At 39.4% G+C, this 24,997-nt stretch overlaps 1 protein-coding gene across 1 annotated transcript in view; it reads left to right on the forward strand.

Annotated features, from left to right (window-relative positions):
• LOC136876338 (NACHT and WD repeat domain-containing protein 2) overlaps window positions 1-24,997 on the forward strand; it is a 355,527-nt gene that overhangs the window by 244,551 nt on the left and 85,979 nt on the right. Inside the window, exons 13-14 of the mRNA XM_068228264.1 lie at window positions 21,804-21,896; window positions 24,796-24,939. Of these exons, the coding sequence (XP_068084365.1) occupies window positions 21,804-21,896; window positions 24,796-24,939 (237 nt within the window). The remainder of the gene's footprint in view (window positions 1-21,803; window positions 21,897-24,795; window positions 24,940-24,997) is intronic.

Raw genomic sequence — 24,997 nt, forward strand, 5'->3', positions numbered from 1 at the left:
ACTAAGAATTATTTTCTGCTTATCCTGTTATTATAATGTTATATTACCTCAGAAAAGTTCTTAATTTTCACTCAAATTACTGTAAGTCGTATACTGACGTGGCATGAATAAAGGAATACAGTTCAATACTCGGAAAGAAACGAGTTCTGGTGATTCTACACATTAGTTTCTGCAGAAGTTCAAAATCATAAGTCTACACGTAATGACATATTCTGTGAACGTAAAATAGTTAATGTTTGCACTTCAATAAGTTCACTCGTATTACATTCTTAAATGTCTTTAGGATTAGACTGTAGTCGCGACGCGATATACTAAATATAGTGCGACGTCTTCTATAATTCTGTCGGCGATATAATTTCGCGTTCCGGAAATACGACGGAAAGTACTTTCACCGTGACTGCGCGAGCATACTGTACGCGGGCCGGTCTCTCCTCTATCTCACTCACACAGCTGTCTACTCGTCCTTGTACTGCCTGCTGGCTTTTTTTTTTTTTTTCGGGGGGGGGCCCCGAAGCCCGCTCCCCCCGCGTGACCAACGACTCAATCTACATGGCCTCCGACATGCTATTATTTCTAAGAAGAAGAAGAAGAAAGAGATAGCAGGGAAGAGTGGGAAGTGATACAAGGAGTATCTGCCGGTTTCCGAGTCAGACTCGCTACCACGGCAAAGTTTGTGTTGGTTGGATAGTGTTAAGGTATGGTATTGAAGGGTCAGGGAAAAACCACATAGGCAGAAAGAAGAAAGAGCCTACATGTAAAACCTGACATCTTGTGATAGCACATGCAAGGATGTGGGCTGGAAAAAGACCAGAGGTTGTGTTAGTTAGGAACAGGTAACATGCACAAAAACATAAACCAATTCCTCGCCATTCCATCGCCTGGGGATCAGTCCGTCTGGGCACTGCTGGGACTAGCGCGGTCCTTGCCGGCTGCGGAGCCATGCGTCAAGTACCACTAGGGCCTGTCGCACGACTCCACCTCCTTGGGGTACCTCGTACCCAGTCTCCGATCCCGGAGAATGAGGCCAAGCCCGCCGAGGCGGGGGCCTCCTGGAATGGGGTGGGTCATGGCGCCGGGCCTCCCTCCTCTCTGCCCGCGCCATGGCCCTGTAGACTGGGCAACTGCGGTGGGAGGCCGGGTGGCCCCCCGCGCAATTGGCGCACACCGGCGCCTCCTTAAGTGTTGCGCAGGCCGTGTAGTGGTGATCACCACCACAGCGGTTGCACTTCACTTGGAGTCCACAGCTAACTTGACGGTGGCCCCACCTCAGACAGCGGAAACACTGCAAGAGCTGCTGAGGGGGACGTTTCACTCTCACGTGACTGCCGCTACCCGCTGAGGTCCTCTCCTGATTGGCTCCTCGGTTGACTGCTGTCCTGGAAGCAGTCCTGGGTTGCGGCTTGGCGGTCCTCTCCTGGTGAGCCAGCGACGCCTTCTGCTTCCTGGTGCGGCGTCGTCTTCTTCTTCTTCTTCCCAGGGGTTGCTTCTCGGCGGGGGAAGAGGCCTCGTCCTGGTGGCCCTCCTCCCGGCCTGGTGACCCCAGGGTAGCTGATGGTTCCGCTGCGTCGCCGTCTTCTTCCTTCTCCTGGCTGGCGGCGGCGGCGTCGGTCGCTGCTAACGCTTGACTGCATTCCCTGTCCTGTGGGGCGCACATCAAGGTCTGCAGCTCGACAGACGTGCTGTCAGGCTGGGCCTGGACAGCAACCTCAGAACGCCAGGGGGCATCCTCCTCCACAGAAGTCGCACAGTCGCGACGCCAGGGGGCGTCATGCCCCACCTCCGTGGTGGCGTCGCTGGTCGCCGGCTGGGTGGCCAGGACTAGGTCGGTATTAACCGCCCTATTCCTTAGCCTCCTCGGCGTCTCCCTGGTCTCCGTCGCGGCCCTGACTGCGCCGGTGTTCATCCCTGGCACTCCGTCCCTCCCTGGTAGACGGATGACCTGGAACAGAGAAGAAAGCTCCCTCTCTGCGTCGCGCATCCGCTCCTGGTCGTGATGCCTGATGATGAGGCCTCCTGGTAGGAAGCTCTCGACGGCCATGGTTGTCGAGATGATCCTGCCTCCTCGGCGAGGGCGCCGCATTCTGTCCAGGACGAGGCCCCGTTCAGAAGTTACAGGGCGCCCCGGCCTGTAGTACACGAGCAGCGCTTCGTGCGCCGGGTCGGTGTAGCCTTCGGAGAAGAAGAAGCCGTTAGGGGGGTCACACCCGTCCCTGTAAGGCTCCGTCTCCACCTCGATCTCCGGGTCCTCCTGTGGCAGCTCCGGCTCGGGTGCCGGGGTCTCCGGCACAGGTTCCAGCGTCTGCGGCTCCGTGTTGCTCTCCGGTGACGGTGTCATGCCGGTGAAGAGATCTCGGAGCAAGTGCCCGATCGCCACCGCCCGTTCCTGGGTCGTCATCGTATCCGCCTGGTTGTCCATCCTGGTCCTCCTGTAACAAACTCTGAAAGAGAAAGAGCGAGCACTGAGAAGTGCTCAGCTCAGACAATGCTCTTTCGAAGATGTACTAACAAGTACAGCTGCCTGACTAGTACTGGGAAAGTACAGAGCGCCTGGCAAGGAGAGAGAGAGCGAGCGGGAGGAACACGTCCTTCCACTACGGCTGTCGAACTCGTCTGGCTGGCCTTGGCATATATAGATACCAGCGCTGGGAGGGGTAGCATCTCTCTCGGCCATGTGACCGTGATTACGTAATTGCGTTGAAACTTTAAATTATTATAACTCAACAACCATGGGATGAATTAATTCGAAATTCACAGGGATTAACTTTTATGACGTCCACTATAATTCAGCATTTGTCCCGTTGAAATTGGTTAAGGCGTTAAAAAGCTGGTAAAAGAAAAATTCTTTCGAGAAATATCTCTAGGGGAGGTGAGCTTCAAGCGACAGGTGACGTCACTTGACTCCGCCTAGTGCACTCGTAGGGTCTGGCACATACTGGAACATTCTTTACATAGATGTTCGTACGTCGGTCGGATCTTTTATGCTGAAGTAATGTTTCTTTCAATTAATATGGACCAGGACCTAGGCTTTCCTGGTACAATACATACATACATACATACATGTCCATTATAGTCTCTTACACCTTTCCACATTCAGTCTGTAAGCTTCTGTAAATTAATTAATCATTATGAATACCTTTCTGTCCTTGTTCTCACCACTTCATACAAGAGGACCACAAATTGCAACAAGTTCATAAATTTTGATAGATATTTTTTCTTGTACCAGCACAATGTCAGATCATTTCCTTGCATCTACATTCTTAACACAATCCAACCAGTGACACCAGCTGACTGTCTGAGCACCTCGTATGTGTGGTACTCTGCCACACAATGTTGTCTAAATGCAAACCAAACCCAAGCAAGTAATCTAGTATGCATCTGAAGCCTTTCTTCACAAGGTGTTTCTTGACTATGAGCCATACAGCATGCATTGCATCAATTGTACTTCAGTTTAGCTTTTGGTCATTTTAATAATTTTTCAAATATATTTGTTCAAAATAAGTTCAGTAAAATTCATCATTTGGTGCAGAAATCAGATCAGGCAATAATTAGAGCATTCTGTAGAACTTATCTGAAGATGGTCACAAAAATTCTCTGTTGCCAGTCAATCAATCAATCAATCAATCAATCAATCAATCAATCAATCAATCAATCAATCAATCAATCAATCAATCAATCAATCAATCAATCAATCAGCATTCCCATCACTTGTTTACCTAGTCTTTACTGAAATGATCTCAAAGGAGTTGGAAATTTATCGAATATCTCCCTTTGAAAATTATTCCAGTCCCTAATTTCACTTCGTAAAAACAAATTTGTACTCTTGAATTCCAACTTTATCTTCATAATATGATCTTTCCTACTTCTAAAAACTCCATTCAATAATTAATAATAATACTTTATTAACGGTAATACCATTTTCCATAATGCCATTGCCATATCTTCTCTGACAGCTCAGAACAGAGATGGCGAACCTTTTCCAACTAGTGTGCCATTTTAAGTCTGGTTTATTATTCTCATCTGTTGACCGTGCCACTTGTTGTTTTCCATTAAGGAATGTCTACAACATACAACACCTCGCCCCCCCCTCCCCCCGCGACTTCCTTTCTAAATTCCCGATTATGTTTCATTATATGTTATTTATTCATTCATTTACTGATTCATTTATTTATTTATTATACATATATCTTGTAAATACATATGATTGCATGTTCCGTGGGGCTGTACCTCAATTATGGCACGGCCGCTTCCTTCCCACACCTAGGCCTACCCTATCGTCGCCACAAGATCTATCTGTGTCGGTGTGACGTAAAGCAAATTGTAAAAAAAAAAGAGTTATTAGATATAAAAATCAAAAGTACTAATGTTGCTAATGGACTTCACTTTCTCCATTAGCTTCATTATCTTTCCATATTGTAGTTTGTACCCTCAGCAATTAAACTAATTTCTCCCTCATCACATTTCCATAAGGAAATCTAAAAAAAAAAAAACAGCTATCACATTCATGCGTTCACCAAAACATACCACATACATGTGGGAGTTATCCAAATTAGCTTTCAACTGCTCCAAAACTTCTTCACTTATTTTTATTATTCTACCCTTGACAGCAGTTCAGCTGGCTAGCATTCCTTTTATTCTGTTAATTACTAGTTGTTTGTTAGGGAAGTTTTTAAATAATGTGTCGGACGTCAATAAGAAACTTTCTTTCAACAACTCACCGTCAGAAATCGGTTTCCCATGCATGCTGTGCTATGCAGTGAGACAGAAAGAAACAGCCGCACTGATATTATTCCTTGGCCGTAAAGATGATACAAAAGAACTAGTTTGTTTTGTGTAATGTTCCATATTTTGTGAAACGAACTCTCTTCTTTCTTCATTTGAAATGGAACAAACATTTGAATGACCAGTCTCGAAATTGCGCTTTACATTAAATGTGGGGGATACGATTGTTTCCGAACATAGGCAACACATCTTTTTATCAGTCTGAATTCTTGAAAAATACCTGTGTTAAGTTTCTGTTCTTTTCGGCACCGAGAACATGTTTGCGATGTCCGTGTAAAAAAACCATCAAAAAACGACACTATCTCACTTCTCTTCCGGACCTATCAGTGTAGCAGTGTTGCCATATTGCACGTCCGAATGAAACTAGTATTTAGATGTTCGATATTTATTTCTTACACGTGAAACACTATAAGATATGTATTGTCTGTAGTCAAGACGTATTGTATTATTATATTATTATGTTCATGTGGCGTGCCACCGAAATCGTGTTCGCGTGTCACCTAGTGACACGCGTGGCATAGGTTCGCCATCCCTGGCTCAGAACATACTGCTTATGATGTAGATGTTGATTCCCAGGAACCTGAAATATTTGTTCTGAATAAGTAAATTTATAATACCAATATAAATGGTCTGTTATTGGACATTATAAATTTTCCGGCTATAATGTCCAATGTATGTATGTTTAGTCCTCAGCCCGAAGGCTGTTTGGATCCTCAACAGGCATCACTGAAGAGGCGTACTAGGGAAATGAGGAGTGAGGTAGTTTCCCTTTGCTTTCCTCGCTGAGCCAGAAGTTGCTATTACATATCAGCCTGCCAAACCCACTGAAATGCATGCACCAACCGACCCTATGAGCAATATTTTCACACCATTCATAGCAGGGACTGGCTGCAGAAAAAATGACATTACTAGTATCACTCATACCTCAGTCACTTTCATTTTGTCAAAGCCAAGGATAAAGCTGAGACAGATCAATGAAAGTAACAAAATTGCTCTAGCTCATACCAGAAGACACAGTGCACTGTAAACACTAGGTCCCGCCAGCAAAGGCCCAATGTCCAATAATGGACCATTTATATTGGTATTATAAATTTACTCATTCGGGACAAATACCATATAATCCTGAATACCACCCACCACCAAATAATACCCGCACCCTAAATTTGAGACTGTAAAATACGGAAAAAAATAAAAAATCAAATAACTTACTTGCCTATTTAATTTTTTCAAATATACCACAAATATAAATTCAAACAGCTTACAATTCATAAAATCATCACAAAAATCATAAATAAAATCAGTTCAATACTCAGATCATTCACAATTCACCATCATCATCTGAAGTTTCACCATAGGAACTTTCGTCGCTGGCATCTTTCCACAAATAATCATCCTCACTACCGTCCACTGAATTTGAAATTCAACATTTCTTAAAGCTTTTGAACACTAGATTTGGGCATGCACGCCCATACGGTCTTGATCCAGCTGCATATTAGTCCCACTTCAGGCCCCTTCACTCGTCTGATTGGTGTTAATGCGTGATCACCATCAGACATCCATTTGGTGTACAAATGTTTTATTGCAGTTTTGAAAGGCTGGTTCACGCACACATCCAACGGCTGTAGAATAGAAGCGAGTCCTCTGGGAATTATCGCAAGATCGGTTTTTCCTTTCATCATCATATCTTTTACGGCGTCAGTTGTGTGTCCTCGGTAACTGTCCAACACAAGCATGTTTCGTTTTTGTAACAAAGCTCCTGGGCGACATTGCCAAAGGCACTTCACCCAGTCCTCAACTAACACACTGTCCATCCAGCCGGACTCATGTGTTCTAACAATAACACCGGATGGCAAGTTTCCTTTCAGAAGTGTTTTCCTTTTCAGAACCACATATGGAGGGAGTTTAGTTCCACCCGCTAATACGCACAACATTACTATTCATCGTTGCTTCTTTTTACCACCTATTTTGTTGGTTACACTTTTAGAACCCTTCGTATCCACTGTATTTTCCAACGGCATTTCAAAATATACAGGTGTCTGGTCAGCATTCCCAATTTGCGACAGCAAATAAGAATTTTGCTTCCTCAAATGAATAATGTGACGCTGAAAGGTCATTAATTTTTCTTCATACACCCCATGGAGGCGTTGTGAAATAGGCGTACGTCTCCGAATGCACAATTCCTTTCTCCGATAAAAGTTTTGGATCTATCTGCGGCTTGCAGTAAAACCCTGTGTTTTGAGTTCTTTTGAGATCTCTAGTGCTTTCAATTGACACATTTCACTAGAAACACCACATCCTAACTCAAGTTTTTCTATCACAAATTTGTGGAGTCATTCTTCGATTTCCAGAAACACTGCACTCCACCCGCGGAACGTTCTGCATTCGCCATTACTTTTTAGAAGTTTTTCCTTCTTCCTCCAATCACAAATACACGATTCATCAATATCATATTTTCTGCCAACGGCACAATTTTGATACAGCACTTTCAGATACAGAAGTCGAATGTGAGAGAGGTAGATTTCCGTAACCAACAGTCTCGACTCTCGCAAAGTATGATATCCCGCATGATCAGCTATTCGCGCACCCAGCATGCCAGCAACACTTGTGAAACAAATGACGATCGAGCATCCGCAGCAGCGGCTTTCAAATTTACCACATATTTACCCATATTATTTGATTTACTGTATTTCATTACCTTACATTTTGCGTTTACGTATTGAGAAAAATCGATCTTGTTTTCTAGAACGCAACTAAAGCACAATAAGATCTGAATGCCCATTTACATGTGGTATATTGAGTACGGTAACTGTATTCAAATCTATTTCAATACTCCATGTAAACGTAGTAAATATTTACGAGAATGAACGGCTTGAATACAACCCACACCCAAGATTTAGAACCAATATTTTGGGGAAATAAGTGCGGGTGGTATTCGAGATTATACGATATTTCCGGTTCCCTATGGGAATCAACATCTATATCATCTGATGGCCAGGCAAGCATCAATTTTTGGTAATGAGACAAAGTCTCTCATAGTGCATTGGCACTGCCGGTGGCTCCAAGTAGCTTACGCAGTGGCCTCCACAGTATGCACTAGCCATGCGTCTTGGTGAGTGTGCTATTTACCAAATGATGAGCCCAACTTAGCACACTGGGGGCGAAACGCTGGCAACCAGGAATGAGTTACCTGGAAAAATTTATAATGTCCAATAACGGACCATTTATGTTGGTACTGTGATAGTACATATATCACACCCCAGAATTATATGTAGAAGTTATAGATATTATTGTCAGTATTCGATTTATTATTATTATTATTATTATTATTATTATTATTACTATTATTATTATTATTATTTCATTTATATATTTTGCCATTTATATTGGTAAGCTGGAAGATATCCACATATGTAGGTATGAGTAATTTGTTTTGCACGAGTGGGAAAACATTGCTTTAATAACTCTGGTAATTTGAATGAGTCATCTGGCTATCCCAGTGTGTGTTGTGATGTACTTGTGTCAGGAAATTCCATTAGTCATGTATATATCCCAGCCTGATGAGATGAGCTTGTTGTTGTACCAGGGAAGTTTGGTGATTCATGTAAAACTCCCGAGAGTTTGTTATTGTCTTGGGAGGAAGAAGTAGTTCAGGGCTTGGTCTTGACTAGAGATCACTCATGATTGGCTAGCAAGCACCAATCGAGACGTCTCATCTGAGAGGAGGGGGATGCTGATGTCTATAAAGGTTGATCATACGGCGGCAACCAAAAACATGGTAAAAGGACATTGCAACAGGAGATTGTAAGGGTGATTGTAAAGGTGAAGGTAAAGGAACGAGAAGGAAGATAACTACTACAACTACAAGCAGTAACACTGGAATAGAGAACTACAACTGACGCACTGTACGGGAAGGAAGTGGTGCTGATACACGGTACTGGAGTGACACAGCTGCAATGGACTGGACTTCAAACGTTCGTGGAGCGTAGTCTTGTTATGTTTGTGGAAAGTGGCTGATTGTGGAGAGTGCTTGCGCATTAAGTATGGTAGCACTTGTGGCGGCCTAGCATTATATGTTGGTGAAAGCTTCAGACTTTCCATAAATTTATTTTGAGGATCGACAGACGTGTGTATATATCTTTACAACAAGTGTTAAAATATGTGAACACAGTAGTACAAGGTACAGTATCTGTGTGATGTGATAACTGCCGATTATGAGAATCGGTAAGTCGAATTGATATAGAGACAGTGAAGGGTATTTATCTTCATACATGTACATTGTTCATCGGACTATTTACAAATGGTAACTTAGTTCTCGCTTTCGTTTTCCCACGATTTTCATTATTATTGTTGTTGTTGTAAATATGGAGTCTTCCAGCAATATTTTATGTGTGTATTATATGTATAATGTTGTATGTTGATGAGGTGCTCATGCACGGAATTTGTTCAGAATATAGTTAGCTATTTTAGAATCAGTGTTATTGATGAACCTAGGTGCAGTTCCTACCTAATTAGTCGTTTTCAGGAGGTTAGGTAAGGCCTGCAGCAGATGTACCAGTACGCAGCATTATGTACACGCCCTGGGATATAAAGTTTATCATGCTCTTATCTAAATTCGAGGGATCCATTCTGGTGAACTCTGGCGCCCATACTACGGACATTTCGGTTAATTATGCTTATTAATTTTATTAAGTTTTTGAGTAATTTTATTTATTATATTTTTATTCATGAGTTTATTTATTTATTATTTCCATCAAAAAATGTTACAATTGGCGCCCAACGTGGGGCTGAATGATTGGTACATCTGTTAGGCTTATAAGCGTAGGTGCACTTGTCAGGTGTGGATGGAATTCTGAAAACTATGTCAGTGAAGTGTTTTATATGTACGTGATTTGTATGTTGGAATATGAAGAAATGTTGTAGTGAGTCGAGTATTATAAAACTGAGAAATAGAGATGTTGTTAAAGTTACTAGTACTATGAATCAGGACAAGAGAAGTCAAAAGAATTCCACCACATTGAGTTTATCTAATTTAAGTGAGAAAAGCGAAATGGCTGATAGTAGGAAAGATCAATCGGTAACGATAGGTGAGGAACCGAGTAACCCGTCTCAAACTCAGAACGTAGGGGATCAAGGCGAGGCTTCAATGCTCATTATGCTTAAATCGCTTCTTAATGAATTGAAGGGTGAATTAAACAGTAAGAATGAAGAGTTGAAGGTTGAATTGTCTAGTAAAATTGATAGTCAAAGTAAGGAGTTAAATTCAGTGAGTGTTGAATTGTCCAGTAAGATTGATAGTCAGAGTAAAGAACTGAAGAGTGAATTGAGTTTTTTAAGTAATGAAATATACAGTATTAATAGTGAATTAAATTCAGTTAGTACGGAATTGTCCAGTAAGATTGAGAATCAAAGTAAGGAGTTAAATTTAGTGAGTGTTGAATTGTCTAATAAAATTGATAGTTTAAGTAGTGCTGTGAATGGTAGAATAGATGAATTAAACCAGAAGTTTGACCATCAAAGCAGGGAAATTCAGGAAGTCAATAAGGTAGAAGCTCAATGCTTGGAATTGACTGAGAAAATTGAATGTCGATTTAATGTAGTTAGGAAGGAATTTGTGGAAAACAGCAGGGAATGTGATAAGAGAATAAAAATAGTGGAAGATAAAGTCGAAGAAATAGATAGAATTAAAACCAATCAGAACGTTTTAGCGAAGCGTATAGATGAAAAGAATGAGAAATTGGAGAAAGGCCTTAAGTCGGTAAAAGATGACCTCAAGTCAATAGAAGGAAATGCCAGAATGGTAGTGGAAGAAGGAATTAAATCATGTCATGTGAAATTAAGGCAGGAGATCAGTCAAATCCAAGTAGGTAGCAGCATATGTAATAGGTACGTATCTTGTACGAAGGACTCTGAATTACCCAAGTTTAATGGTCGGCAGTTTAATCCGATGGAATTCTTGAAAACGGTGGAGAAACGGTTTTCCAAGAATCTTGACGATGGTTTGATTGAGTGGAGTATGGTTGATGAGCTCTTGTATGTTGCATTTGTTGGAGAAGCGAGATCTTGGTTTCAAGTTTATAGACAGGGTATTTCGAGTTTAGAGGAATTTAGGGAGAAATTTAGTTCTAAATTTTGGAGTGATGCTATTCAGGGAAGGGAAAGAGATCGCGTGCTATTTGGCAAGTATAAACCTCAGGAAGGTGTATCTATGACGGAGTATTTCTTGGCGCATGTTCTGATCAGCCAGAATATTAAAGGTCTAGCATCGGAGAGAGATACAGTCCGCCAGATGTTGAGGCATTTTCCTGAGAAGGTCGGATTAGCTGCATGTATGCAGAATATTGTTACGATTAAAGAATTAGAGCAGCTGTTAGAGAGGTTTGATGCTTTGGAAGGGCAGGGGAGGACTAGGCAAAGTGAAGGTAGAAATTACGGGGATAATGGGAGACAAGGTAATCAGATAGCGGGAGATAGGAATAATCAGAATTTCAGTCATTCTAGGCAAGGGAATCAGGGTGGTAATTCCGGAAGGGGAAACAGACAGTCTAATCAGGGAGTTAATCACCAGGAATATTTTGGCAGAAGACCTAATCAAGGGGAATCAGAAAGTAGGGGGCGTACGGATCAAAGACCTCCAGATCAAGTGCCGAGACATGATAATAGTGAACAGTCCACGTCAAGTAATTTAAACCAGAATCGGACTTCTTAGTTGGGTCAGATAGGCAGTCCGATACCGAAATTCCTATTCACGCGATGAAACAGGTAAGTTACGAGGTAGACGTGAAAGAGGAATTATTGTATGACCATGTGTTTTGTGTTCAGGGAGATTTTGAGAATAGGGGGCGTGATGAAAGTAAGAAGGATGTGTCGGATGTCTTACTTTGTGCTAGTGGTGATGGTAATAGCAGTGTTGCGATCGATAATCTTGTGGAAGTTTCTGAAATTGAAAGTGAAGTTTTTTGTGATGTTGATGAAGGTTGTTTGGTGAGTGAAGAGTGTTCACGGAGTATACATCATGAGGATGTTTTTGTTGATTTAAGTGTACGTGAGGAGAGTAAAGTTAGGACCATTATGTGTGAAAATGGTGACTTTAAGATTAATGAAACTTCTGGTAAGAGAGTCGAGAGTAGCAGTGCTGTTGGCATGAAAGTGGTGCAAGTAGGAGCTGATATGGAAGGTGGTAAAGATGGATTAATTGTTGGGTCATTAAGTAGTAATGATAGCAATTTCGAAGTGTATTATGGTAAGAATTTCAGTAATAGAGTGAGCGTGTGTGAGAATGGAAATGTGCGTGAGATGAAGGAAAGCCTATCCAAGCGAGTGTGTAACGTTTTATTTAAGACTGAGAGTTGTGTGAATGACTTGCTGAGTGATATCGATGTGGAATGTGTGAAAAAGTATGTGATCTGTTTGCTTGCATTAATTATGGTTTTGTGGAAGAGTAAACGTAGTGAGATTCCTGCGCATTTCAGAAATAGGGATTTCCTTTTTATGAATGTTCCGAATGAAAGTTTGTGTAATTCTTGTGTGACCGAATGGGATGAATGTTTGTGTGTGAGATAGATTGTATTAGAGATGTATTCGGATTTTATTGCGGTACGCATTCCTCGCTTATCGATGCCAATGTTAAGTTTATGTATAGTTTTTTTAATTTATATTAGGGCCCGTATACTGTGGACAGTAGAATAGGCAAGTGTGCTTATAGACTTCTAACTTCTGACGACTAGGTCCTTGGGACATTTGATATCTATAGCCTTCGCAGATATAAGAGATAGGATCTGCACCTTGGATGTATATATTATCAATTATGAGTTATGTGTACAGTAGCATGAAGGGATTGTGTTCAATGGTATATGAAACAATCGGAGTTGTGTGTATGTAGCCATATTATTATTATTATTATTATTGTTTGGACAAATTGTATTTCGTGTGTGCGAATACAATGCAGTAGACGCAATGTATATATCATTATTACAGTAAATTATGTGTTCAGTTATGCCATTATAAGGTTATGTATGAAGTTCTGTTTTATGGTGAATCATAATATGTGATATCATCGATTCACCAAGGGGGCGTTATGTGATAGTACATATATCACACCCCAGAATTATATGTAGAAGTTATAGATATTATTGTCAGTATTCGATTTATTATTATTATTATTATTATTATTATTATTATTATTATTATTATTATTATTATTATTATTATTATTATTATTTCATTTATATATTTTGCCATTTATATTGGTAAGCTGGAAGATATCCACATATGTAGGTATGAGTAATTTGTTTTGCACGAGTGGGAAAACATTGCTTTAATAACTCTGGTAATTTGAATGAGTCATCTGGCTATCCCAGTGTGTGTTGTGATGTACTTGTGTCAGGAAATTCCATTAGTCATGTATATATCCCAGCCTGATGAGATGAGCTTGTTGTTGTACCAGGGAAGTTTGGTGATTCATGTAAAACTCCCAAGAGTTTGTTATTGTCTTGGGAGGAAGAAGTAGTTCAGGGCTTGGTCTTGACTAGAGATCACTCATGATTGGCTAGCAAGCACCAATCGAGACGTCTCATCTGAGAGGAGGGGGATGCTGATGTCTATAAAGGTTGATCATACAGCGGCAACCAAAAACATGGTAAAAGGACATTGCAACAGGAGATTGTAAGGGTGATTGTAAAGGTGAAGGTAAAGGAACGAGAAGGAAGATAACTACTACAACTACAAGCAGTAACACTGGAATAGAGAACTACAACTGACGCACTGTACGGGAAGGAAGTGGTGCTGATACACGGTACTGGAGTGACACGGCTGCAATGGACTGGACTTAAAACGTTCGTGGAGCGTAGTCTTGTTATGTTTGTGGAAAGTGGCTGATTGTGGAGAGTGCTTGCGCATTAAGTATGGTAGCACTTGTGGCGGCCTAGCATTATATGTTGGTGAAAGCTTCAGACTTTCCATAAATTTATGTTGAGGATCGACAGACGTGTGTATATATCTTTACAACAAGTGTTAAAATATGTGAACACAGTAGTACAAGGTACAGTATCTGTGTGATGTGATAACTGCCGATTATGAGAATCGGTAAGTCGAATTGATATAGAGACAGTGAAGGGTATTTATCTTCATACATGTACATTGTTCATCGGACTATTTACAAATGGTAACTTAGTTCTCGCTTTCGTTTTCCCACGATTTTCATTATTATTGTTGTTGTTGTAAATATGGAGTCTTCCAGCAATATTTTATGTGTGTATTATATGTATAATGTTGTATGTTGATGAGGTGCTCATGCACGGAATTTGTTCAGAATATAGTTAGCTATTTTAGAATCAGTGTTATTGATGAACCTAGGTGCAGTTCCTACCTAATTAGTCGTTTTCAGGAGGTTAGGTAAGGCCTGCAGCAGATGTACCAGTACGCAGCATTATGTACACGCCCTGGGATATAAAGTTTATCATGCTCTTATCTAAATTCGAGGGATCCATTCTGGTGAACTCTGGCGCCCACACTACGGACATTTCGGTTAATTATGCTTATTAATTTTATTAAGTTTTTGAGTAATTTTATTTATTATATTTTTATTCATGAGTTTATTTATTTATTATTTCCATCAAAAAAAGTTACAGTACATACTGCTTAGTCGAGCAGTTTGTCTCCTTACTCCCAAGTCTTCCCAGCACAAAGTTTGCAACATTATCGTAACACTACTCTTTTGTCGGAAACTGCCCAGAACAAATCGGGTTGCTTTCCATTGGATCTTTACCAGTTCTTGAATCAAGTAATTCTGGTAAGGGGTCCCAGACACTGGAACTAGAGATAGGATGATACTCAACACTCAGTACCAATATATGGTTTTTTTTTAAATACTTGATAGTCCAATACTTTAATTCTTGAAATAAAATAGTAAGATGCAATATTATTTATTGAATAGGCATTTTTATGTTAACCAATATCTGTATAATTGTAAATTAAATTAAAATATATTGTGGTATATAGTTCTAGTTAGTTACACATCTTAACACAAACCGAAATGTTAAAAAAAAGTATTTGACACTATTTTAAACAATCAGATGGATGATAAAACAGTAAATTAATAGCATTATAAGTTTTTGTTAAAAAATACAAGCATTCTCAATCTTTCAGGTTCGAGCCTACTTATTTTTCTGCCACAGAGGAGTCCTGCTATGCTAAACAGGCTCTTATATAATAACTACTCTGTTGCTGGTGTATGTATTTCCCTATAATTGTAAATACTTAAAAGGGAGGATAACAGATCTTTCAGGTGTGTGATGATTTTATCTTCAGAAGTGTTGACTGATAATGAATTTTTTGTGTCATTTTCTTGCATAATGCTGCTGTACAAGCACCACATACCAGGCAATTGTGCTGGCTCTGGAGAGTGGGTCATTTGAAATAATTTTTATTAAATAAATCTTTACTATTTTTAGTGAGTATTTAAGTGCAACCTAGTCCGCCCCTATAGTAGTGTAACTAGCTGCCATCTGCAGAGGCCTGGGTTTGATTCCCAGCTCTGCCATGAAATTTGAAAAGTAGTATGAGAACTGGAACAAGGTCCACTCAGCCTCAGGAGATCAAGTGAGTAGAGGGAGGTTCGATTCCCACCTCAGTCAACTTTGAAATGGTTTCCATGGTTTCCCACTTCTCCTCCACGCAAATGCCTGGATGATATCTAACTTAAGGCCATGGCCACTTCCTTCCCTCTTCTTTGTCTATCCCTTGCAATCTTCCCCACCCCCCACAAGGCCGCTCTTCAGCATAGGAGGTGACTCTGCCTAGGTGATGTACTGGCCCTCCTCCCAGTTGTATCCCCAACCCAAAGTCTCACACTGCAGGACACCACCCTTGAGTTGGTAGAGATGGGATCCCAAACCGAGTATAGGGGAAAAGCCAACCCTGGAAGTTAGACAGATGATGAATTATTTGAGTGCGACCTATGAATTTGCTAAAGATTTTAATACACAGCATATTAAAATGGAGTTACAAGCTTATCTCTTCAGTTGTAGATTCAGGACAATCTTCTTGTTTAGCAAGTTGCAGCATTTTGTCTGTAGCAGCAGTGAGAGCACTCGAACTGCGAAAAACTCGCCCTTTTAAGTGGGGGTCCCACAATTTTGTGATGGAACATATTTAATTTTCTGCAACGTCTTTGTATCGCATATTAATTGCATCCGGAAGTGACTCTCTTACTGTCACAGTTCCTGATCCACTGTGATATGGCTTCTGAAGATGAGATATGACATTGTTCACAATGGGGATTGTCTTGGATACTGTCCTATTGAAGAACTATAAGGGTGAGTGTTGCTTGATCAAAGATATTTAATGTAGGGGTCAGTAAATCACTATGTTTCCATTGTGATACTGTAAGATTTACTAGAAGGGTGAGATCATCAGATGCAAATACAATGGCTCTCTTCTGTTCTTGAAGTCTTTTTAGCATATAAAGAATTAAGAGTAGAATTCCATCGTGTAGGTTCATCTTGAATCAGGCAGTGTTGTTGTGGTAGAGAAAGAAGTTTCTGAGCAGCTTTGAGAATCTTTATGGATTTTTAGGACTGTTAAAACTTCCTGCTCATTTTCTGTATAATGCAATGAGATTCTCAATATTCTTTGAAGAAGAAAAAATCCCTCTTTCCAAACAAGTAGTGTATGAGCTACAGATGGCAAAAAGTGAAATTTTCCCAAAGTCGGCACTTACTTTTTTTAAATTAAATTATCCTCTGAATCAAGTTTTGACACAAACTGTAAAATATTTTTCCGGTTTTGTTTTATATGTGATATCGTGGGTTTACCTACATTATACATTGTTGCTAGAGAAGATCGACTTTCTCCTTTTTCTAACTGGTTTAAAATTTATAATTTTGTTTCGATTGTCAGCATATTACGATTTTGTTTAATGAAGGATGCCATGTCTGATGCACTATTACTGTACACATAAGCAACACACAGAGATCACAAGTTCATAAACCACAAAACACAGCACAACATGACTCTTCAACCAACTGTCTAAAACCAAAACATATGTAAGAATTTATTGAAGTTAAGTGATCAAAATACAGTGTACAACTGTACATGTCTGTGTAATGTAATAAAAGATGTTCAGTCTGTCAAACACACTGCAATTATGATATAAATTATAACACTATAAACATATCTGTAAAAATACACACTATTATACAAAGAATGACATGTTTCATTTTACAAGAACATCCTCCGATTCTATCAAATCACTTAAAACATGCTTATATATGTACAGTATTGTTAACATTGTGTAAACTTGTCAATGATAGGGTTTAGTGATAATATGAACCAGTATGGACAAAAAATAAATTTACAAGTACTAATATAATGAAAAACTTCTGTACTTATCTACACTGCCGATGCTAAGTCCGTTGTCACCAAACACTGTTTCAGGACTATGGTCATGTAGAGGCAAATGGAAGGTTTTGAGTATAGCACACTGCTCGCGGAAAGGGGAGGGGCCATGTGGAGCGTTGTGGATCCCGCCTGTTGGATATTAAAATCTAGTATATTCTACCATGGAGAGGGGAGGGGGAAGTAGGGTGGAGCGAGTGGAGCGCTGTGGAACCTTCTATCAATACTGGAGAGGGGAGAGAAGGTTATTAACCTACTTCATTTTATAATGTACTTTCATGTAATTTAGATGAATACAAGTTCGTGATTTTAGGTGAATAAAGTACGGAATTGAAATAAAGACTAATATATTATTATAGATAAAAGCTAATTTAATGAGTAAGTGTTGTCCAGATATTATGTGAGTACAGCGAAGAAGGGAGGATTTTTAAGTGTGTATTGTCATTTAGGTTGGTTACATTAGCATTTTCTGCGATGTAAATTTTGATTGCTTCCTTTATATTCAAAGATTTACTTTAATTTTGATATGTAAAATTGTTAGATCTGTGTTGATGTATGTGAAATGGTGTGAACAGTTGTATATGTGCTCCCTGAAGGCTGAATGCCGATTATATCTGATGTGTTTTTGTGTTCTTTGCATCTTGTGTGGAAATTATGTTTCATTTGACCTATATACGTGGCATTGCAGTTAGGTTCTTGGCACTTGAGTTCATATACTGCTGACTTTGAGAAAGGGTCTTTTTTGTTTTGGTTGCACTTGCTGATGTGTCTCTGTAGTGTGTTGTTCATTTTAAATGCCACTTTTAAACCTTGTTTCTTGAAAATATTAGCTACATTGTGTGTGTTCTTGTTAACATAGTTGAGAACCACATATTTTTCTTTGTCATGTGTGGTGGTTTTCCGATGATTTTGCTTATGTTTATTTAATAGTTTATTTACTGTGGAGGGTGGTTGTTTTCTTTCACAATTTGTTTAATGATCTGTATCTGTTATTGAAATCTGTTGTGCTCATTGGTATCATTGTATTCAGACCTGCTATTTTGTGTGTGTATGGGGGGTTTGACTCATTGCCAATAGTGTGAGACAACCGAGTGGGCTTTCTGTATACTTTGTAAGATAGGTCGTCATTATTCTTGTTGATTGTGATGTCTAAATAGTTTATTTTCTTGTTAATTTTTGCTCCATTGTGAACCTGATAACTGGTGTGCATTAGTGATGTCATTATCATATATGCATATGACGTCATCTACAAACCTGCTCCAGTGTAAGATTCCTTTTGAATCCTGGCTCATTAACATGATGTTTTCGAAGTTATTCAGCTCCCCTCTTCGCTTTACTCACATAACATCTGGACAACACTTTTTTTTTCAATGCTATTTATTTGGGGTGTCGACCTAAGTAGATCTTTTGCCCCTACTTTGCACCATATGTTGTGAACCTGCGTCTATTTTGGAAATGGAGGAAGTTTAAAGTGTTGAATGTGAGGAAGGGAACATTAAGGACGACACAAACACCCGATCCCCAGGTATGGGATATTAATCATTTACAATTAAAAACCCCTGACCCGGCCAGGAATCAAACCTGGGGCCGCCGGGTGAAAGGTCCCCAACACCGCAGGGCCGGACTGGACAACACTTACTCATTAAATTAGATTTTATCATAATAATAACATGTAATAGTAAGTCTTTATTTCAATTTCTTACATTATTCACCTAAAATCATTAACTTTTATTCATCCATATTACATAAAAGTACATTATAACATGAAGTAGGTTAATAGCCTTCTCTTCGCTCTCCAGTGTTGATAGAAGGTTCCACAGTGCTACACTCGCTCCGCCCTACTTCCCCCTCCCCTCTCCATGGTAGAATATACTAGATTTTAACATCCAATAGGAGGGATCCACAACACTCCACACGGCCCCTCCCATGCTTCCCCTCTACTCTCTGCCAGCAGTGTGCTATACCCAACACTTTCGATTTGCTTCTACATGACCACAGTTCTGAAATAGTGCTTGGTGACAATGAACTTAGCATCGGCAGTCTAAATAAGTACAGAAGTTTTTCATTATATTAGTACTTGTAAATTTATTTTTTGTCATTACTGGTTCATATTATCACTAAACTCTCTATCATTGACAAGTTCACGCAATGTAAACAATACTGTACGTATATAAGCATGTTTTAAGTGATTTGATAGAATCTGAGGATGTTCTTGTAAAATGAAACATGCCATTCTTTGTAAAATAGTGTGTATTTTTACAGTGTGTATTTTTACAGATATGTTTATAGTGTTATAATTTATATTGTAAATGCAGTGTGTTTGACAGACTGAAAAGTTTTTGTTACATTTAACTAAGTCAACACCGAAAAGTATGGCTTTATTCTTAACACATATAGGTGTTCCAAGAGACTTAGACAGGAACTTGGCCTGTCCGCAAACTATAGATAATGGAGAGATGACAAGCTCTCCTTGCAAAAGTTTCTTGACCAAGCTGAAAGCTAATTAGCGTCAGATGATTGACAGACTGGAATCCGAGGGTCTAGTGTAATCCCATAACTGTACTGTTACAGAGTGACAGAGAAAACATTATTGTACCATGCATTTAACAATAAGGTAGAAGAAAAGAAACAGGAAAATTTGAGTTTGGATAAATGACATTTTGGATAATTGACATTTGGATAATTGATGTCCTACTGTCTAACTATAATAGCTTCGTTATCACTTATACTATCCATCACCTCAGTTTCTCTATAGAACCCATCTGGTTTTATCAGCACCTTGTCTAGAATATTCTTTTAGCTGATGTCATAACTTTCCAATACAGGTGTCCTTCCCAGATAAACTGATTTACCATTTGTTCATCACGCTTTCTGTCATTTGCATTACCTTCCCAGTTAACATTTGGTAATCTGAAATCTGCTACAATCACATTTAATTCTGAGGCATTCCTCACACAACTGATTTTCATTTCCCCTTGTACAGCTCCTGCCAAGTCGGGGTGTCAATGACACTTCTCCACCATTGCCCCTTCTTCCACCACTCCTCTTCAGTAATTGTATTCCAACCCAGTCTTATTTTTCTTATACTGTTCTTGACAGAGTCCCTCCATCTTGTCCTCTTTCCTTCTATCTTAGCCTCCAACACTTTTTTGGTATCCTTCCTTCCTCCATCCTCATAACATGTCCAAATCATCTCAATTTATTCTTCTCCATCATATCACTCAGTGTTTCTACCCCTATCTCTTTTCTGACCTCAACATTTCTTACTCTTTCTCTCTCCTTGTCTTCCCTACCATACTCCTCAGGAACTTCATTTCACTGACCTGATTTTACTCTCATTTCTTGCTGTCAAAGTCCAAGTCTCTGATGCATGTTAATATACAGGTATAGTACATCTTGTACATTATCTCTTTACATTTCATAGGAACTTCTCTGTTCCACACCAGGTTCCTTACATTCTGGTAGAACATTTTCCCGCTTATACCCTTCTGCTGATTTCCTTATCCAAACTTGCATCTTGCATTATTTCACTTCACTCAATTTGGTAAGAACTTGTGCATGTTATTTACATGTACAGTAGAACATCGTTAATTCAAACTAATTGGGGGATACTGGTAAGTTGACTGGATTAACAAAAGTCCAGATTAGCTGAACATCTAAAAGAAAAGTAGAAATTAAATTAATACTAATTGAATTAAAACTCTGTTTATTAAGTACATCTAAAGGGCATAAGTCTATAGAAAGTATTTGCTATGTTATGCATCTTCAAAATCTGAAAAGCCAGCCTGAACACTCTGAAAAGTTTTCCATGGCATCTTGATTTTCAGTTTTACTCACTGGCTGGCTGGCTGGCTGGCTGGCTGACTGACCTGACTGACTGACTGACTGACTGACTGACTGACTGACTGACATTTTTTTCAGTGATAATTGTGAACCTACTTCTTATTTAGCAAGTATGGTACATACTTTTCATTATATCATTTACAAAAGCTTTTTGTATGCTCTTGGTTTTATCATTAATTATTCTGTCAAATGACCTTAGTCACCATAAAATGATTCATATTATTCCCCGCATAATTGATTATCTTACCAATCATTCCACATAAGCACCAGCGTCATCCCTTCCAGATCTGTACACCTCAAAATCATTATTATTATTATTATTGAATGAGCCTTTCACCTAGAATTTCATATTTGTCATCCTGAACATTTTCATAGCTAACAAATTCTTTTTTTCACCTGTTATTGAATCTATAGATGGTAAAAATGATATAGAGTTTTGTCCATAGATAAACATATTGTTTTACTCTTTGTAACAATAAAGTATTTTTTATTATATATTTTTAATATGCTTATTCTTTAATGTTTTCATACAGACCTACTTGACTTCTTGTACATTTTTAAGGACAAGATAACAATTCTTCACAATTTTACCAGTGATAATTGTGTACTTCTGATTCAGCAAGTATGGTACATACTTTTTATGATATTCAATTGATTTTAATGTACAGAAGCTTTTTGTATGCTCTTGGTTTTATCATTAATTACTCTGTCAGATGTCCTTAATCAGCATGAAATGCTTCATAGTTTTTCTTAGAGGCAGAACTGATCAGACTTTTCTATCTTTACAGAACATCCAGAGTTTTAAAGAGTACTTTCCTACACTTCTTGGAGCTTCTGGAATACAGAGACCTCAGGTTATCATGATCGATGGTATTGACCAGGTAAGTGTTCACATTAAGAAAAAGGCAAGAATTTGATCAAATTTGTTCATCATATGCATGCTTGTTGATCAGCAGACAAGATATCCGTTTTGCTGCATATTTATATTACAGGCTGTTCTGATCATATGCATAGAAACAGGAGTTGAAAATTATTATTGAAGTGAAATTGTTCTATATATTTGTTCAGCTATACTAATGCAGACATAGTAACTCAATTTGGTAAGAACCTGTACATGTTATTTACATGTACAGTAGTTTGTACTAATTGGGGGATACCGGTAAGTTGGCTGGATTAACAAAAGTCCAGCTTAATTGAAAATCTAAAAGTAAAGTAGAAATGTAATTAAAACTAACTGAATTAAAACTCAGTATACTTTTTGTACAGCTTTTTATGCTCTATAATTCGTACGCTTACACCTTGGGCCTAACGCTGACAGTTCAGGCAGCGTAAGCGAAGAAAGCTTTCGGTCGCGACCTTTTCCCTAATCTCTTCTTAATTACTTTCTATTTGGCATTAAATCCATCATCACGTAGTGCACCCGTCTGGGTTACATCACCCTGGCGTGGTTATCGTAATTTACGATACCACTTCACATCACCATATAGGTCGCACCCGCACGTGGACTGCCCAGTTTGGTCGAAGCGGCGGCCAAGCGCTGGCGCTGTGGAGGCCATTTTGTGATCTGCCGGACCCCCTTAGTACCCTGAGATACTCGCCGCCCGATACACTGAGAGCGGCAGGCTGCCTGCCCTCGACTGCAATGCTGCAAGCCTCTGCACACCCAGTGTTCATGCTCATATGCGGCGCTCAGTAATGTTGGTAACCGCTCGCCCTTGCTCAGGCGTGAAAATGTAGTATCGTACGCCTCTCGTACGGTCCTGCCGGCCTCGGCAGCGGTCGAAGTGGAGATGTGACTATGGATGGTGAAGGGACCCGATCCCTAGTGAAGGCACACCCGGCCGTACTCGGCGGCCTATGAAATTTTAGTTGGCGGCCACTCGGTCGGCCAACGGAGCAAAGCAAGTCTGTGTCCCGCAGGCCGTACTCGTCAGCGGCGGGCTACGATGCTCGGTTTCGGCTCTCGAGCCAGCCAGCTCCCTGGTTGATCCTGCCAGTAGTCATATGCTTGTCTCAAAGATTAAGCCATGCATGTCTCAGTGCAAGCCAAATTAAGGTGAAACCGTAAATTCTGTTTATTAGGTACATCTAAAGGGCATAAGCCTAGAGAAAGTATTCACTATGTTATGGCAACAGAAGGGCGGTTACTAACACAACAGTAGATAACAAGTAACAACTTACAGCAAACACTGAACATTATTCCAGAATCTACTGGCATCTCTTGACAAAGGTCTCTGACAATATTTCCTACCTGTACAAAGGGCCACGTCTTCTACGATAATTCAACTGATGTTTCATTTTCGCCTTTACGTATATCTACCTTTGAATGTTTTAACACCTTCATGCTTACGACGTTAACAGCGGCCTTGAACATATTGTGTACATGACATACGTTTTTGTGCTTAAGTTAACGCCCTCATTTTTTTGGCATTATATGCATTATCACATTGGTGAATCCACAAACAACTTTATTTGAACTATTTTAATTAGAATTACTGTACGTATTTTTAATGGAGGAAGTTTTCGTCTCTGACAAGATCGTACTAAAACTATCATTGACAGTGTTCCATTAACACGTTTTTATTAATGTAACAATAATCAGATCAAAAATTGGATGTATGGCTTTTCAGGCGTTTGCTCTATTAACCAGCATTTCGTCTTAGGTCTGACACTAGACTCGTCAGAGTGGGATGTGTCAGACCCTACCCACTGATGCTGGGGTGTATGCAGGTGAACTTATCAGAAGCCTCTTATGTGGCACAGTCTGATAACTGGAATTGCTAGGCGGGCATTAATTCCATTGTGGAGTTTTATCTCCCGTATGCAGTTATCAGACTGTGCCACATAAGAGGCTTCTGATAAGTTCACCTGCATACACCCCAGCATCAGTGGGTAGGGTCTGACACATCCCACTCTGACAAGTCTAGTGTCAGACCTAAGACGAAATGCTGGTTAATAGAGCAAACGCCTGAAAAGCCATACATCCAATTTTTGATCTGATTTTTGATATGCTCTATTGGTGGAAAAATATCTAATTCCCTTCATGGGAATTTAGTATTACCTAATGTAACAATATTCAAATTATATGTACCAAATTTTAGTAACTAGCTAATCTTATAGCTTCTGTTTGTAATATTATATGTACATTTGAAGATTATGTTAGACTGAAGATGCCCTAAATTAAGGGCGAAACATGTCCCAAATAAGTGTTATTGTGTTTATGTAACCACTATAAGTGGAAATAGTGTTAATTGGTGGATTCATGAACACCTTTATTATTTTTGTATAGTATCCAGTAATCAGGAGATAGTGGGTTTGAGCCCCACTGTCGGCAGCCCTGAAGGTGGTTTTCTGTGGTTTCCCATTTTTCACACCAAGCAAATGCCACAGCCACTTCCTTCCATTTCCTAGGCCTTTCCTATCCCATTGTTGCTATAAGACGTATGTGTGTCGGTGCGACTTAAAGCAAATAGCAAATGAAAAAAAAAAAGTCTTCACAAATTCCATATAAATGGTAATTTACAATCAACAGGGAATTTTCTAAAACATTTAGACATATACTTGGCACATCCATACCATATTAAATAGACAATTTCATTTACTTTAATCTGATTTAATGTTTAATAATTAAACATTTATTCAATTTGAACTTTTGCCTTTATTGGTTGAAATTAACTCTAATCAGTTAAACTTTTACCACTTAAGCTTAATTGTATTCAGTTATTTTCTTGTTTAACTTGTTGAAATCTGATATAATGTTAAAAATGCAAATCTTTTCAGGTTCGAGAGTATGGAACACAAACCCTTGACTGGCTACCTACAGCATTACCTGACAATGTTAAGCTGGTACTGTCAGTAGCAGAAGACAGCTCAATGTTTCCTTTGATGTTGAAGAAGCTCGGAGGTGCAGGCAATCTCATTAAGGTACATATTAATTATAAAATTAATAATACGAAGAAAAAAATTCTTATACACTTAAATA

Source organism: Anabrus simplex, chromosome 6 (assembly GCF_040414725.1).
Source record: "Anabrus simplex isolate iqAnaSimp1 chromosome 6, ASM4041472v1, whole genome shotgun sequence".
Lineage (NCBI taxonomy): Eukaryota > Metazoa > Arthropoda > Insecta > Orthoptera > Tettigoniidae > Anabrus > Anabrus simplex.